Here is an 18,384-nt window from a genome sequence, read left to right as displayed (position 1 = left end):
TCTTTCTCGTCCTTTCTTTCACCTTTTTATTCTTTGATAAATTGACATCTTTTGGCTGTAGAGATCTGAGAGGTGTCATTCGTAATTAATGTGAACATTCGGGCTGATTTCTGCTGACCTGTCAACTGTCTCATATGCTAATGGCTCATTTAAATATTAAATGGTTTTTAATAAGAAGGTGTGGCTCACCCTAGGGATTGCTGGATCTCGTTTAATTAAGCTGACAGATTCTTATTTCACTGGCTCATATGAACATTGCTTGGTAGAAGTCATCAAATGTAAATTTAATAATTTTTTTATGGTTGTCCTTGGATTAGTGCAAGAAAAAGGGGGTTTAATGCCGGCCGGTAATACATGTGCTGGTTGCCATGGCAACAGCAGGGCAAGGGAGGGACGGATAGCATCCTCAGCGCAACGTTTGTTACACGTGTCAGCTCTGTAACATAATTCTTTGTCATTACTAAATTTATGATTATTTTGTGTCTGTCTTGTGTTGTATTTATGTTGAAAGCATATAGTGATTTAGTTTTTGGCAAATGGAAGAAGATGGCTAGTAAGTGCATAAAACATTTTTCTCATCATACATCAGAGTGCTTAACTCATCTGTTTCAGCGAAAATTGTGTTTCGTTAAGGATGTCTCTAGTCTTGAGGGAAGTGTACTAGGATCAAATTAACATTCGCAGTGGTCAATGGAGTCAGCGAGCCAGTCAGGTGTCATTTCCTGTCATTCAGTGTCTCAGAGTTTACCGGTATCTCTCTGCTGAACTCCTTCCTTCTCTTATCCAGGACCAACGCAACTCTCATGGCCCCCAGGCCGGGGCAAGTTCAGACTTCCATCTGCAAACATATTGCCTGCTGTTGTTGAGCTCATCGCCATTTCAGGGTTTTATGCGTTTAAACCAGAACAGTGAAACATAAAATCTGAATTTCTCGAAAATGCAAGGTGGGGCATAGGCCTATCAAGGTGGGCTGTACATTTGGTACCAACAAAAGTGCTAAAAAGTACCACAGTATTTTATCTAAAATTCTGGTCTATACTATTTTTATTTATCAATAACAACACTGCTGATAACCAATAAGTGAATTAAAAATAAAACAATAAAAATTTAATTGTGAAGTATGAAAAATTGATTTGTTTTGAGATCTGCTAAAGATTGCTTTGTACAGAGTTATTAAATTCTTAGTGTTTTAACTTTAAGTATGTAACTTATAGGGTTAGTTCACCCAAAAATGAAAATTTTATCATCAGTTACTCGCCCTCATGTCGTTCCAAACCCGTAAGGCTTTCGTTCAACTTCGGAACACTAATGAAGATATTTTAATGAAATATGAGATATTTCTGTCCCTCCATTGACAGTCTTTGCAACTTCCAATTTGACAATTCAAAAAGTTCATAAAGAGATCCTAAAACGAATCCATATGAATGGAGTGATTTAGTCCAAATTTTCTGAAGAGACACAATCACTTTATGTGATGAACAGATTTAATTTGGTCTAACCCTTTAAGATTAACTTTAACTGCCTTTACATGACAGTTATCTAAATGGTAAGATAGGAGAAATAAGCATACATCAAATATTGAGTATCAGCAAATTAGGGCTGCACAATTAATCGCAATGAAACCGCACGCGATTCGGCAAAGGCTGTGATTATTTTATGCGCAGCTTGTCAGTGCAGCACGGCTGATCGGTAGTAAGCGCTGCTCCATCTGAACACCAGAGAGCGCTCTCGCGCAGACACGCCAAATATGCCCCGCTGCAGACGTACGATAAACGCACATCATTCTAGGAAATCCCTATCGGGCATCATACTATCTGTAGCTGAATAAACAGAAGATTGAAACGATTTGATTAAACATGACTGATAAGCACACAACTGCCTTATTCTGTATAAGAAGCCACATCATCTCACAGAAGGATGCTCAACTGTCGTTATGAAGTGTGTTTGGAGTTTATTAGATATTGTCGTTTGTTGGACAAGAGGTTTTTAAATGTTTCTCATGTTTGGAAAGAGGTTAGACGCGTGTTGCTTTTTCAAATGTATATTATAAGTGACTCAAACTCACAGTGCTTTCAGATGGAGCAGCGTTTACAGAACCGTATATCAATGACAAGCTGCGCATAAAAGATAATCACAGCCTTTGCGATTTCAAAATCGCGATAAGCCAAATCGGTTTAAATGTGATTACATGTAAATTGCGATTAATCGTGTAGCCCTACAGCATACATTTTATATCCAATATAGTTTATCCAAAACCTATAAATAAATAAAAAACTTCAATTTTGGCCACTAACAGATATTGTGCATCCCGAGGAAAAACAAATATCTAAATTAATATGTCCTAGATGCCAGTACATTGAATTTAACTGGTTTTACATGGTTTAGGATTGTCTTTTGGCCAGGGTATACATAGAGAACCCCTGATAGAATGATCACCATTCTGTTAAACCCAGTTTAGCCTGGTCTCTCAGATGGGAGTGTCGGTGTGGAGAGGAATGCTCATGCTTTTGACTGTTGTGTGTGTGTGTGTGTGTGTGTGTGTGTGTGTGTGTGTGTGTGTGTGTGTGTGTGTGTGTGTGTGTGTGTGTGTGTGTGTGTGTGTGTGTGTGTGTGTGTGTGTGTGTGTGTGTGTGTGTGTGTGTGTGTGTGTGTGTGTGTGTGTGTGTGTGTGTGTGTGTGTGTGTGTGTGTGTGTGTTCTTGTGTATGCCGTTTGTGCAAGTGTCGAGAGGGGGGATGGTGGTCTCATTGTCTGTAGAACATGTTTGACAGGCTGTCTGCAAGGGGGAGCAGCTATTCAACCTCTTCATCTTCTCCTCCTGTTTTTCCTTCTAAATTACCCCTGACAGGAGGGAGTGTGGAATCTGAACCCCAGCTTTGGGTTCAATTCGAAGGAATCCCTGCCTGGCCAACGCCATGAAGCTCTGTCCGCTCTTCCATCCAGATACTGTGTTTATTAAAACATGAGGGAGAGACATAGCGGTTAGCCTGATAGCTACCACCACCCTCATGTCTGAGAGTCCTCATGCTGGGGAAGCACTCAATGCCAGTCCCCAGTGCTCCTCTCCACAATGTTGATTTAAGAAGCTATTTTAGGTGCGATCAGCATTACGAACTTATCGGTGTGTGAGGTGTGTTGGACTGAGAAACGTTTTCCACATCCCAAATGACACACTTGATGTGGACTGGCTTCGTGACCTTCACTTTTGCTCATTCGTGAAATACACAAGACCGTAGTCTGTTCCATTTGTCATTTTATCTTTCAGAAAAGTGCTCCATTGTGACCCTTTTGCTAACTTTTGTGGACTTCACAGCGGAATATTACCCAGCAATCCCATTCATCATAGTGTAGACTTGGAGGGTGGCAAGAACTGACATTGTAATTTGGTACATGTCCATTATTTCTTGATTTCTAGGCTTGGTTTGACCTCTTTTCTTTTAATTGAGAGTTTTGTACAGTATTTATTGACCACAAAAGCTTTTATCAACGAGGCATCACTGCTCAATTTGCTTCTCAATAATAGCAAGGCATAGTGGCCATTACTTAATGGCTGTTCACACTTGCATCGATTTGCAGCAACAAACTGAGTGGAAGCTATTTTTTTTTCAATGACAGTGGGTGATTTGTAGTGACATTAGCAACATCAATCATTGACAATGCATCTAAGTTGAGCGGAGGATAACTTTATGCAAATGGCCAATGAATGCAGCGACTATCGGTGGCAATGAAATCAGAAATTGAGTAGCAACTCCTGCTAGCGACCAACAGTATAGCGATCCTGTGACCTTTGCGATTTAATCAGTGTGAATACTCTTTAGTTGTAGAATTGCATTAATAATAACTAAATGCTTCAGACAAGTGAATTGACATTCTTACAGCCATAAAACAGATTAACACATGGCCAGTACATAGTAAAAAGCTGCTATAACCCTGGATGCCCTGGTGTCAGCATTCTGAGAGAAAATCTGATTTGCTAGTCACTCCCAGAACTGTCCCAGGCCTGGACACAGTGATATCTGTACCCCAGAAATGATCTTGTTGACTATACGTTGGATACAGTGATGTTTTGTACAGGCCTTCCTGATGAGGGGAAGACAATCCAGCCTGTCACAGTGGATAAATTAACACCTGATATGTCCTGACACACGGCTCTCATTCCTGTCATTCAACTTTTTTTCTTTCATTTCCCTTTAATCCTGATGACCTCGCTGACTGGAAGGATGTTAATGTTGATCTCCAAACCAACAACAGACACTAAATGTCACTGTATCTCCTCCCTTTGTCTGCAGGTGTAGTGTTGCTATAGTTGGTTTAGAATGACTTGGGTGTGTGTGATAATCTCTTTAAGTTGAGTCACAATACATACAGCAGTATGTAATGAAATATGTAAACGGATACATACAAATAACAGCCCTTTTCAGTAAATCTGACTGAACCCAGATGATTTAAGCTGTTTACAGCTAGATTCTATTTTGTGTAGATTAAATGTCATGTGTATGTATGTACATGCAATATCCTTCCTCATGTAAATTAGAGAAAATAATTCTCAATGGGCATTCCTGATAACCATTTATTTATGGCAGTTCAGACTCAATGTAATAGCCAAAATATATATCTTTTTTTCATAGAAAGTGCAAAGTAAACTTTCTGTTGCTGTTCTACTTGTCCATGTGGCGTGAAACAGCCTTTGTTAAAACAGCATTGTCTTTTACAAGGAATATGTGATATAAAAACAACAGAAGCAGTCTAATGGGTGTTTGATTCGAATGCAGGCTTGAACCCAATTACCATTAGTGCCCTGAGGACACAGGAAGAGTGACAAGAGTGTGCATGATGAGATGGCAGTGGCGCTGTGCTGAGTTTGGCTGACAATGTGCGGAATGTGGCCTGTCAGGACAGGCCCACGGGGAAGTTAAACCCTCAGCAGGGCCAAAGGTGATCCGAGTTGGAAGATAAATGCAGTTACTGTACCGATCTGAACACCAGTGGGCTTACAGTGGCGATCAACACTAAACTCCTTTGTATAAATCCCTTGATATTACCACTCCCCATTTTAAACAAACAAAAGGTCTGAATTCTTGTGAAAAATGCTTAGTAACATCACACATACTCATACGTTTTGTCCACTGAAAATTTGCTTTTTGATGATGACAAAGAAAATGATATTTGTTAGATCAGTAATTCAAGTACTCGTGAAATGCTTAAAGGTGAACTAAGTAACTTTTTTACCTTAACCGAACGGCTTCGGAGTCATTGGAATAGTTATATGACTTTTTTCGGGTTAAATGGTGCTCGTCTCGCACCCTCCAAGTGCCTGTGAGCCGAAAAACCACCCTTGCAACTTTGGGCCGGCGAAGCTGTATGGGGAGCTCTATAGAGAAACCCACGAGCAAAAAGCGAGAAAACAGCGAAGAAATCGGCAAAGCTGCATAGTTCTGCTTTAAACTTCCTTCTCTGGACAGTGTTGTCAAGAGTTGGGGAAGGTACGGGTACTGTGGTACTGTACCAGGTACTGTGAAACTGTAACCTCGCAAGCTATGAGCTATGTGTCACTTTCATTCACAGACCTTTACCTTAACTGTTCCATGCTGGAACAGACACACCTTACTACGTGAACTGTGCTAGACCAACTGGGACTTGTAACAGCACTTATTGTCGCCATATTGTTGGTTTGATTTCTTATATTGTTCTCCTTATTTGTAAATTGCTTTGGATAAAAGCGTCTGCTAAATGATTAAATGTAAATCACAGCATGGAGTACAACAGTCGTGTTCCCGAAAGTAAAAATCTCATTCGTTTTCTCCATAGGGCAATTGACTTTGAGTGATAACTTTTAAACCTTAAAAGGCACGCTTACTGTGAGCTACGAGGTTGTTAAATCAATGGTGTATGCTTTTGTTGAAGCCATCAGCCTTGATTATTTCTACTTGTTTTGTATTTTTATAATTGTGTTCAACAGCAGAAATTCTTGCAGAAACACTACACTACCCATGAGTCTGCAGAGAAATCTCCAATTATCAGAGAATCTCAACTACTATTCCCAGTGTTATTCACAGTGCTTAATGAGATTGTAGCATGGATAGTTCTTTCCCTCATTAAAGCCATTAAGAACACAGCTCTGTACTTTTGTCTTTTTGTGTAATTTTAAATCAAATCAAAGTAATGTGATTCACCTAATTTAATGTGTTGGTTTAGTTCATGGCTTATAACTCGGAAACAAAAAATACTTTTTCCATTGTAAAATGGACAGACACTTTTTCATTACTATAAAACTAGAAAACAAATTGTCAGACAGCACTTTGCAAAATATTACACTTCAAAGAACATGTAGGCAATGCACAGGGACTCGGGAATTGAATTGGTGAATCATTTATTGGAACCCTTTTCTTGTTAACAAACAAACTGATTCCGAGTGCTGTTTAGCCTAGCTGTGCTTAGCCTTGCTATGTGTGCATGTTGAAAAACAGTGAAAAGGTAACTTGGAAAAGCAATATATGTCTGGAGTGTAACAGTAGCTACGCTCATTTTAAAATAGTCTAGCAGTAATAACACTATACTTTTAGTTGAAGTTACTCCTCAAACTAAGGTTCAGAGAGCTGTGACGTCATAAAAGTGTTTTTCTCTCTTCACCGACTTCCTGTTTATCTTCTTTGGACTGACAAATTTTTTCTGGTGGCTCATTTATTGTTGACATTCTTTCCATTTAGTTTAAGACATAACAACAGGGTTAATGTTTGAAGGACAAGGTAATCAGATTTTGATCACATTTCTTTTTGAGCTATGTGTTTTAAGATTACTAAATGGAACAATTAGAGTCAGTCAGTAGATCATTTCTGATTCTCCTGATAGTACCTGTGTGTGAAGTCTCAAATATGTCTCAGTAAATTCTTCAGACTGCTTGTTCCTGCTCATATGTCTTCCAGCTAAGTACACCTTGCACCTCTATGGAAACAACAAGGAAGTGATTTACAGTAAACTCTTGACCCTACTGTACTTCGCTCTAATGCTGCAGGCACATACTATAGGCACATAAATGCAGCTTTTATCGCATTTTTAGTCTTTTGCATCAGCAGTAATTACTTATTGCTTAATCATTATCCGCCTGTAAAAGATTAAGCGGCGCCCCTGTGGCAGTCACATGGCGGAGTGGTGGTTTGTTTTTTATTTCATGCAAAGCAGTCAGGTCACATGATCGCCTCTGTTTGTTGTGTCAGCCGAATAGGAAGAAAGAAGAGATTTTATTGTGTGTCAAGTCACAACTCCTTCGGTTTCAGTTTGTAACCTGGACTGTGAAATTTGGGCTACTTAAATGGATGCCAAATGTTAAACAATGATGGAATCAAATATCATATTAGGATGTATGAAGACAGGTTATAGCCTCTAGGTTAGATGGTTTGTAGTTTAGGCAAATGTTTTGCAGTTTAGTTCTTCATTTACAGTAATGCATAAAAAGCATATAAGCTCTCTGCTTGTTTCTGTCAGTTTTCTTAATAGTTTGTGACTTTGCACTGATAGAACTAGAAACATGGATTACCAAGAAATAATGTTGCAATAAACATTTCTTAAAGGAGAACTCCGGTCAATTTTAACATTGAGCTCATTTTTTTGTACATTTGGAGTGCTGTCAATACAGAGAACAACGACAAAAATCGGTGTTGCCTACACAGAGTTATTCTATTTTTAAAATTTGCACCCTGTTGACTTCAATGGGGCAATATTTAAACCAGCTTTTAGCCTCTTAACATCCTTGATGTGTCATTACAAGTGCACAGAAAATGTGAATGATTCCTTCAGAGTGAACACGAGTGAATCTGACTGCAGTAGATGTGAAAGATATGTATAAAAATGATGTTATTTAAGCCAGCGCAAATACCTGTGTTTACATCCTGTTTTCGGTTGAAGTCCAAAGTAGTCGATTGCCGAGTTCACACGCATAGGTTTAGTTACCTATGATCACGCGCGTGAACTCGGCAATCGACTACTTTGGACTTCAACCGAAAACAGGATGTAAACACAGGTATTTGCGCTGGCTTAAATAACATCATTTTTATACCTTTCACATCTACTGCAGTCAGATTCACTCGTGTTCACTCTGAAGGAATCACTCAAATTTTCTCCTTTAAGTAGTAGCATTGCATTTTTAGTATCTTAAAAAAACGTTTGTCTTAGTGCTTGTCTGATGACTGTGAGAATGTCAGACTTTGTAACGGTTATCTATTCCACTTTGGTGAAAATGAAGGTAATTTGTATGTGCATTGAATCCTCATTCATTTCATTGTCTTTTGCTGTTGCAGTTCCAGCCATAACTACCTTTCTCTGGTCAGGGCCAATTGCAATGCAGCTCTCCAATCACCACTTTGGAATAAACCACAGCATAGATTTCCAAAGACTGGGCAAGACAAAAAACAAAGACAGGCTGGATTGGCCATATCTGACTCGCAAATTCAAAATCCACCCAGTCTGTGTTGACCTACAACACACCACAGTACACACAGACCCTTAGGGCCGGCACACACCAAGCCGACAGTCGGCCATTAGCCAACATCGGGCAGTCGGTGAGCGTTGGCTGGCTGATTGAGCATGTTGAATCGGCGTTGGACCGTCGGGAAAAGAGATCACTCTGATTGGCTGTCAGCTTTGTAAACCAGTGCATGAAAAGAAAAAGAAAAAGGGACAAAGCAAGCAAATGACAAAGATGAGGGCACACAAAGAAGGCACTTATAAATTGACCTACATCTTCATCTTTTCGGAGCATTCCAATACGCAAATATTTTCATAACAACATGGTCATATGTAGCCTAAATATTATAAGACAAACTGATCAGCATGATTTATATTCAAAATGGTAAATGAGCACTGCTTTTTTATGGTTTGTATATTTGCATTCCTAGTTCAAATTCCCTTTTTTCGATTGACGAACACAGACTACTGTCATCTGCTGTTGTGGACAGTTATTATCATTCACACAAGTGCAGAATGTACATGCTTTTGGCCGTCGGCCGTAGTTTTTGCAGAGTTCAGGTGCAACTTTTTGCAGACTCCGCCTTTCGTCGCCGCTAGTTCTTTGATGTCGGTTTGTTGTCTGACTTGCCTTTTTAGAGTTATGGCACAAAGAGGTTTCTCATTTTACAGAGCAATAAATAAATTCTTAATCAGTATTTTTGTAGAAAGTAATATTTAATATTTATTTTAATATTTAACTTATTTTAATAGCATAATCAATTAAATAAATGTAATATTTTATGATACTTTTTAAGAATATTTAATATTTTTGATATTTATAATTTCTTTAGTAAATTCTTGATGAAATTTGAGAAGTAAACAGCAACTAAAAATACACACAACCCTCATTGCATGAAACTAGATTCTGTTTAAACAAGAAAAACAATGTTGCTGTGGTAAGAAAAAAATAAGCGTAATTAATTTAATAATAATAAATTAATAAAAATGAATATTCATGAAAAACATTCTCAGAAATAAATTTTTACTGGAAAAAATACAAAATTACTTTAAGTGTGAACACAAACCGTGTCGATAACTGCGCCTCGATGGCATTCCTCTTATCAGAGACACTGATTACACACGAGTCCAAATTGTTTTGATGCTAACCTTATGGTCGAATGCTGTTAAAGGTTATTTTATTTTCAGCTTGGAGTCAGCCAGAGGTTAGACAAGAATCTGAGCTAGCGTTAGCATCGAGTTTCCAGACAGCAGGTTAAAGGAGTCTCGGTGTACTCCAGGGCCACAGGTTTCTACCACAGGGCACATGTTGTGATATCACACCACAGAGGGGAAGGAATGCGGGGTCTTTCATGGAGTGAGGGATGATCTCAGAGTTCACCCAACCAGATCGCTCCTGTTGGTATGCAGGATGTTAATAAGTGCAACCAGACGTTGACTGCTGGGTGAGGCGAGTAACGGATCAGCTGGATGAGCTGATGATGTTCATGGTTGGTCAGTAAGATTTTTTTAAAAAGTGTTTTTGAAAGAAGACTAATGCTCGCCAAGGCTGCATTTATCTGATCAAAAATACAGTAAGAACAGTAATGTTGTGAAATATTATTTCAATATTTTTTTTTTATTTTAATATATTATAAAATGTCATTTGTTTCTGTGACGGCAAAGCTGAATTTTCAGCAGCCATTACTCCAGTCTTCAGTGTCACATGATCCATATCCAGATTCATACTGTCACTTTTGAACAATTTAATGCATCCTTGCTGAATAAGAAGTATTCATTTCTTCTTCTTCAAACTGCATCTTGCATGTTTTCCTCATGTTCCTCATTGCATGTTGCATTGCTAAAGTTTTCCTTCGGACGAAACATACAGTATTAACATGTAAAACCCATTGAGATTTAAGTTGTAGTTGGGATTGGAGCGACGCTAATTCCAGGGAGGGGCAGCTGGGAATTCCACTGTGGCAACGGACTGGCGGAGGGGCGTTACGTTCAGCTGTACTCCAGCTGTGTCGATTTATATTGGTGGCCGACAGGCGGTGAAGGGGCATCGGTGCCAGACTCGCCCACTCAATGGAAGACTTGGCTAGGAGCATCTATATCTCCACTGAAGTTATTTGAAAACACTTTCTTGCATTCGCTTTATTTTTTCTCCTAAGTTCCTCATTCCTCGTTTCTTATTTTTTCCTAGAATGTACTAAATCTTCTGTGTCAGGTTTTTATCTGGAATTGTTGGACCTTTTTCCCACAATACATTTCGCAGTGACCTCAGGGTAGCCATCTGTGATCAGAATCATCTTCCCTGGCCCACAGCCACAGGGCAAACTCACTTTATCTGCGCTGAAATGCCTCACAGGTGTTTGCACACACCTGCACGCAGTCTTGCTGGTTTAGCTGATTCAAAGTTGTGAGCGTTGTGTATTCGTTGTTCAAACCATGTGTTGTTTATGTTTCCACAAATGCAAAGCCGTTAGGACAGCTGATAGCCCTTCTGCTGCTGGGCTTGAGTGGCAGATGTTGCTACACAGTGGATTCTGTTGTACACGCGTTGTTCTTATAGCAGTTGTTCAAACTGCATTTTTGGAAAGTATGTCAAACATTAGAGGCTAGTCTTGGATTATTGAGTTTATTATAGAATGGCAATAGGGTCAATGATATGAAAGTCTTTTTTGGTTTAAATGTTTCCGTGTATTTAAAAAATACATCCATATGTTTCTCATGCTGTACATATATGACTTGAATACACCTCTTCTTTGATGAGCATGTTCTGAATTAAAATTCATTTAATTTTTGGGGGGTATAAAATAGGGATGCACGATATATTGGCCACCATATCTGTATCGGCTGATATATGTTATCGTTATCGGCCCAATAAGAAAATTTTGCCAATATATTAAAGCCGATAAATGGTGGATTATTTCCTTAAGCTGAGACACTTCAGATGCACACTGTTTGCCATGATGGTTTTAAATTGCTTGAAATATTATTGGAATCACTTCCAAAAAAGGAAAATACAGTTAAGTGCAACATGTGCTGCTGTCATATAGGCTATATGCAATTATACTGAGAGTATAATATAAAGAGAGGTGAGACTTTTGTATTTGTAATCAGGCTCTCAAAAATTAAATAAAAAATTGGATTTAGATTTATCGGCCAATACATCAGTTATCGGCTTTCAAATATAAAGAATTATCGGTTATCGGTATCGGCCAAAATTTTCATATCGGTGCATCCCTAGCATAAAATCAAAATGTCAGAATGATACATATATATAACTGTCCTGATAATTTTTAAAAAGAAAACCATAATGAATAATTTGTCATAATAGTTTATTATTATCAATAGACTATTTTATCAATAGACTATATTATTATTATTATTATGACCGCCGCTAGCGTAGCTAGCGAAAGCGGTCATATAGGGATTGTCAAAGTTTTTTTTTTTTTCGTCACCTACTGAATTTTCCGTCAACGATACCAGGGACACCGAAGCACCGGGGAACATGAAATTTGGTGGGCATGTAGCCCCACTAGACTTTTACGGAAAAATTTCGTTTGATCCCCGGGGGCCACTCCCCCCCCGAGCTGGGGCCCCCCAAACCCCAAAAATGCAGTTTTTCCTACATAACTACCTGAACCGTGGCACCGAGTATGACGAATTTTTTATGGTATGTTGGTCTTAAGGGCCCACATCAATCTAGCCCATAATCGATTGTCAAAGGTTTTTTTTTTTTTTTTTCGTCATCTACTGAATTTTTCGTCAACGATACCAGGGACACCGAAACACCGGGGAACATGAAATTTTGTGGGCATGTAGCCCCACTAGACTTTTACGGAAAAATTTCGTTTGGTCCCCGGGGGCCACTCCCCCCCCCGAGCTGGGCCCCCCCAAACCCCAAAAATGCAGTTTTTCCTACATAACTACCTGAACCGTGGCACCGAGGATGAAGAAATTTTTATGGTATGTTGGTCTTAAGGGCCCACATCAACCTAGCCCATAATCACTCATTTGTGATTTACGCCACTCCCATAAAAAATTAAAATGCAATATTATTCTACTTTAATCGCCCCTATCTTCAGTTGAGATGTTCAGAACTGCACCATATTTCATGTGTATGATTAACTTGACATCCTCTGGGGGTATGCTAAGTTTCGTAGAATTTCATCCATGGGGGGGTATAAAATAAATTCATTTACGTGCACATTTAGTGACTGTACACTCATCGGCCTGTAGATGGTGGTGTTGAGCGAAGGGTTGCTGGTTTAGGATGATACTGTCACACACACACACATGCAGGAATACAAACAAACGCAAGCATGCACACACACTGACATCCTCACGCACAGACACACACCCATACACACACATACAAATCCACATGCACAGACACACACACACAAACACACACGCGCACACACATGTACGCAGGCACACATACACGCACAGACACACACAGACACAGACACACACATACACAAACATACACACATACACACAGACATGCACATACTACTACTTTTTTTAGGTATATACATAAACACGCAATACAGCCAAATTGCTCCACGTCATTTATTTTTGTGGAAAGCCAGTGCAGGCCTGAGCGGTGGTCATATTTTGTACAGCCCTGCGGTACATCTAGTTATTATTATTATTATTATTATTATATATATATATTTTCAAATTCCTTATTAATATTTGGAAAATATAAATTTGACATAAAAAGGTTGTCATACAAAGTCATGTGCTCCAACAAACATGCAATAACATGGAAAATATGTTTTCATCTATAACATTTTAATATATTATAATAAATCTATTTTTAATTTTGTTTTGGTTTTACATTTTACAAAACGATACAAATATTGCATTTCCAAGATATTTTACATCTTTTAACACTTTTCTTTTTCTTCATATTATTTATTATAAACACCCATTGACCCAATAAAGTAATTTAACTTGCAGTCTTTGTCCTCTTATTTGTCAAGTTTGGATCTTATGAAAAGCTTTTTATGAAAAGCCCAGGATTGCTTTCTATTGTCCTAAATTTAGATGTGGCCCTACACATGTGGATGCAAGATGTGTTAATTTGCACAGCCTCTATAATCCAATGTAGGGAGTGATGCATTGTGGTCCATAGTCACTCCTGTGATGTGGTTAGTTGGAATGAGCCAATCAGATGATTACATGCACGCTGTGAGACTACTTGTGGTGTCGACTAGGCATAGCGGAATCATTCTGTGCTGACGTCTTCATTCAGAGTTTTAGATTAAGCTGAACTGTTAGATCATTGGTTTGTTGCCTGGACTTTTTATCAGGGCTAATGAAAGTCTTTGTACTGAGTAAAGATCTCATGGCTTGACCGAAGTTTCTCTTTTTGTCTTCTTACAGGGCTGAGTGACCCAAGCTTTGCTCTCACCTGGGGGAGGACCAGCACTCCCTCATTCCCATCATCCCTCAATCCCCCGCTCTGAAGCAGCCATGGCGCCACGGAAACGCGGAGGCGGAGGGCATGGCGCGTCCTTCTTCTTCTGCTGCTTCCAGAGCAGTGACCACCCAGAGATCACCTACCGTCTGCGGGAGGACTTCGCCCTGCAGGCCATGGAGCCCGCGCTGCCCATTCCCAACTATGACGAGCTGGACGCCATGTTCTCAGAGCTGGTGGTAGGTGCAAACTTTTAACATTTCTATACAGTTTTTTTCTCTTCAGATTTCTGTCAGTGAAGACCAATGAATCTGACATTTGTTAATTATAATAACAAACTTTAACAAACCTTAATAGCAAAAGTTCCTTTCAGGAACAGACTTGTTTATTAATCTGCCAGAGCTTATCATTTATATATTATTATATTATATTATATTATATTATATTACCATTTTTTTAGGTTTTTGAAAGGCTGCATTTATCTGATCAAAAATACAGATAAAAAAAAGATTGTAAAATATTCCAATTAAAATAAACCGAGAACTCTGTATAAAATGGCTCCATTTGTTAACTTTAATTAACTTAATTAGTGAACTAACAATGAATAATACATCTTAAGCATTTATTAATCTTAGTTTATGTTCATTTCAGTATTTATTTACTAATACATAATTAAATTCAAAAGTTGCATCTGATAGTATTTTTTATTGGACCATTCCTGAGCTAACAATAAAGTCTAAAATTTCAAAGTTCAAAAGAACAGCATTTATTTGAAATAGAAATCTTTGTCTTTACTTTCACTTTTGAACAATTTAATGTATCCTTACTGAATAAAAAAAAAAAATATTTTTTAAAGTATTGTAAAAATATTATATATTATATGAAATTATATTATTGTCCCATTAATAATAATAATAATGATAATAATATTTATTTATTTATTTATTTATTTATTTATTTATTTATTTATTTATTTATTTATTTATTTATTTAAGATGCTATGGATATCACCACACTAGTATTTTTATATGTTGCAAGTATAGCTAATTAATGAAGAAACAAACTATTATTTTCCATATACTCAGTCCTTCTTTGTTTGCTCTCTAATTTAGGGTAACTAAAGAGCTGTAATTGATTAATCAAAAGTGTTGTCTTTAATCCATGCTTGAATAGAAATCGCAGCACTGTGGCATGCTCTCTCTCTCTCTCTCTCTCTCTCTCTCTCTCTCTCTCTCTCTCTCTCTCTCTCTCTCTCTCTCTCTCTCTCTCTGCCAGCTTCTACTTTGCACATCAATGGGCCCCATTGAGTGGCCTTGTGTCTTGGACTGCACTGCAGAGTAATTGCTTGTTTTTGGTCTGACCCGTTCTTAACCTCTCTTTCCCTGTACTTGGGTTCGAACTGATGTACAACACAAAGCAGCAGCAGTTGCTCCTTTTTTTCACAGCCCTCACAGAAAGATTTCATGCTCTCAGCACGTGCCGTTCTGGCAAGTTATTGTTGAATTTGTAAACCGTTGTTGCGTAACTGGCAACCTGCCTGCTTATTCACATAGTTTTGCATGAAAGTAATATTATGTTTTAGTAGAAGATACCTGGCTAATTATTTGAAGTACTATAGCTGACATTTATTCTGTTTTTTTTTGGAGGTTATTATGCAAATTTTGCTTCATGTCAGAGCCTGGCGAAGTCTTCTTACAAATTTATCATATTCAGCCCACTTAGGACATTAGAATTACAAAAATACACTCAGAACAAAGGGGCTTTTCAGGATAAAGTGAAAATAATGAGGTACATGGAGGGAGTTTCCATGCGATTTAGCTATGATATGTGTCTTTTTTCAGGAGATTAGATTAGGTCTGTTGTGTTAGAATTGGCCCCAGATACATCATTTGAGTCTCATCCAAAAATATTGCATTATAATCCTTTTTATGACATAGAATTAAAGGGATAGTTCACCCAAAAATGAAAATTCTATCATCATTTACTCATTCTCAAGTTTTCCTAAACCTAAACCTATTATTCCATCCAAACTTGCGAATTTTCTCAATGTACGAAAAATTTAAACATCGGATAAAAAATCTGCGAAAAATTCTATCTCAAGGAATCGATATCCCAAAATGTGCGTACAAATAAGTGTATGGACTCAGCTTGTGTAATTGCATGGAAAAGAGGGACCAGCACATTTTTCCAAATTTCTACTTTTGTGTTCTTTGGATCCAAGAAAGTCATACAGGTTTTGAGCGTAAATAATGACAGACCTTTCATTTTCAGTTGAACTATCCCTTTAACATCTGTTTAAACCATGAAGACAGATAATGCGGTTTATGGCTTCAATACACCATTATAGTGTAAATTGTATAATAAATGACGCCTTTTACTCTTTTCGTTGGTGTAATCTGAGAGTTATCCTACTGTATTCTCCATTATAGTGCAAGTTTATTTTAATCAAGAGTTGATTTGACAGCTCAATGACTTACTGTATAGTCTACACTAGAGAGTTCCTGTTCTACAGTGGACGTTTTCCTCATTTTGAGTGCTGGTATAGAGCATTGATGGATTGATGCACGCGGCCCAGTCTTTAATGTTTGTTCTGTGACTGGATGCTGGGGCTTGATGTGGCGTGTTGGGTTCAGATAAGGCAAGGTGTGGTTTTCTGCATGAATGGAACATCCTGGTTATAGTCTGGCTGCCCTTGACTGTAATGAGACACTGTACGCGTATTTTCTTCATGCTTATATGCCGGGGATGTCTAGACTTCTGCTGACTGCGCAGCTCGTTTCCGTTAAAAGCAGGGGGATTCTCGGGAACACGAGAGATAGAAGAGACACCAGGCCGGATGAGAGGAACAGCAGCTCTTCCTCTCTCCTGCATCCCTGTGGAGCATCAGGGACATCACTGTCACCAAGAGCTGCCAGACAGGAAGCCATTACTAGTTTTGGCAGGCAGATCTCTGAGTAGCATTACATGCAGGGATTTACAGTGAGAGATGTCCGCTGAGCAGACTCTTTATTAGCTTCTGCTGCTGAAATGGACTGATCGATGGTGGATCTGTTCCTTGAACGTGGTCCACTTCAGATTGGAGAGCTCAAATTCAATCAACTTTGACTGTTGAAGCTATGTCCTTTTCCACTATAATGTGTGCAGTTGTTGATGTGTGATAGGATTTATATGATAATAAAACTCGCTTTGTAAGTACAGTTCTGTTGGCAACCATTTTTTTAAAGAAATCAAATTAATATGAAATGGATGCCATAATTGATCATTTATAATGTAACTAGTGATTCCCAGTTCAAATAAATACTGCTCTATTGAACTTTCTATTCATCAAAGAATCAAAAATGTTAAGCTTTTTTCAACATTGATAAGCAACAATTTTCTTGAGCAGTAAATCAACATATTAGAATGATTTCTGAAGGATCATGTGACACTGAAGACTCGAGTAATGATGCTGAAAATTCAGCTTCACAGGAATAAATTACATTATAAAATATATTAAAACAGCAAACAGTCCTTAGTGAAAAAAATGTATATCAAAATATTATTTAAAATGCGTTTATTTTATACTACAAATCCATTAACATATTTACTGACATATCTCTGAGACTTGAAAACTTTACATTTCTTAATATTAAGCCTTAAAATTAATATCATTATTAGTAAGGACAGAATGATCACTGCATACTATTAGTCTTTAAATGCAAGATATTTAAAGTGAACCTAAAGTATACTTGCACTAGTTCCACTTTAGCACAAACAAATTTAAGTAAATCTTTAGTTATGGCTATTTCCGGAAAACTAAAGTGCATCAAGTACAAAATTAGTTTTTCCAATTTAGCAGACTTTAAGTATATCAATTTAGTATACCAAGAGTACAATTGCAGGGTATTTATAATAAGTACAGAAATATGAAATGTATTTGTAGTATACTTAGCATAAAATAAAGTATTTCAGATACATTTTACACTAGGGGTTATTTTAAAATATATACAATATTACCGTTCTTACTGTATTTTTGATCAAATAAATGCAACCTTGGTGAATGTAACTAGACTTTTGCAACAAACATGAATGCACTAATTGTTTTACATATAACCTTTAACAATTATTTTACATTCACTATAGGAGACTATGGGAAAATCTTGCCATTTTGTGTCCCTGGAGGACAAGAGAATGGTGCTTTATGATGGAAACACCCTCATGTCATGAAAGAAATGATTGTGTCATGAAAGTGTCTGATTGTACACTGATTCAGTTGCATGTTTCAGTGAATGGATTGCTTTCCTGTATACATTGTAATATGAATATTTTCGTTTGTGTGTGTGTGTGCAAGTGGAAAATAAGTTCGCATGGGACTCCCATGTCGAGAGCAGCTAACAAACAAACCAGGGCTTTCTTTGTGGAAACCTACACCAACTGTGGAGGACAAACCACAACACAGTGATTGTTGTGGTGTACTGCTATTTCAAGGACAAAACAAAAGGAAATTACAAGTGGCAGAAGTTTATA

General features: G+C 37.9%; 1 protein-coding gene across 2 annotated transcripts in view; it reads left to right on the top strand.

The window, feature by feature from the left end:
• daam1b (dishevelled associated activator of morphogenesis 1b) overlaps positions 1-18,384 on the top strand; it is a 54,904-nt gene that overhangs the window by 968 nt on the left and 35,552 nt on the right. For both annotated transcript variants that reach the window (XM_081378839.1, XM_081378838.1), the window contains exon 2: positions 13,845-14,117. In XM_081378839.1, the coding sequence (XP_081234965.1) occupies positions 13,935-14,117 (183 nt within the window). In that variant the 5' untranslated portion in view covers positions 13,845-13,934. The remainder of the gene's footprint in view (positions 1-13,844; positions 14,118-18,384) is intronic.

Source organism: Scardinius erythrophthalmus (genome assembly GCF_964197995.2).
Source record: "Scardinius erythrophthalmus genome assembly, chromosome: 11".
NCBI lineage: Eukaryota > Metazoa > Chordata > Actinopteri > Cypriniformes > Leuciscidae > Scardinius > Scardinius erythrophthalmus.
The sequence above is the reverse complement of the archived record's forward strand: the minus strand, read 5'-3'. Positions and strand labels throughout refer to the sequence as shown.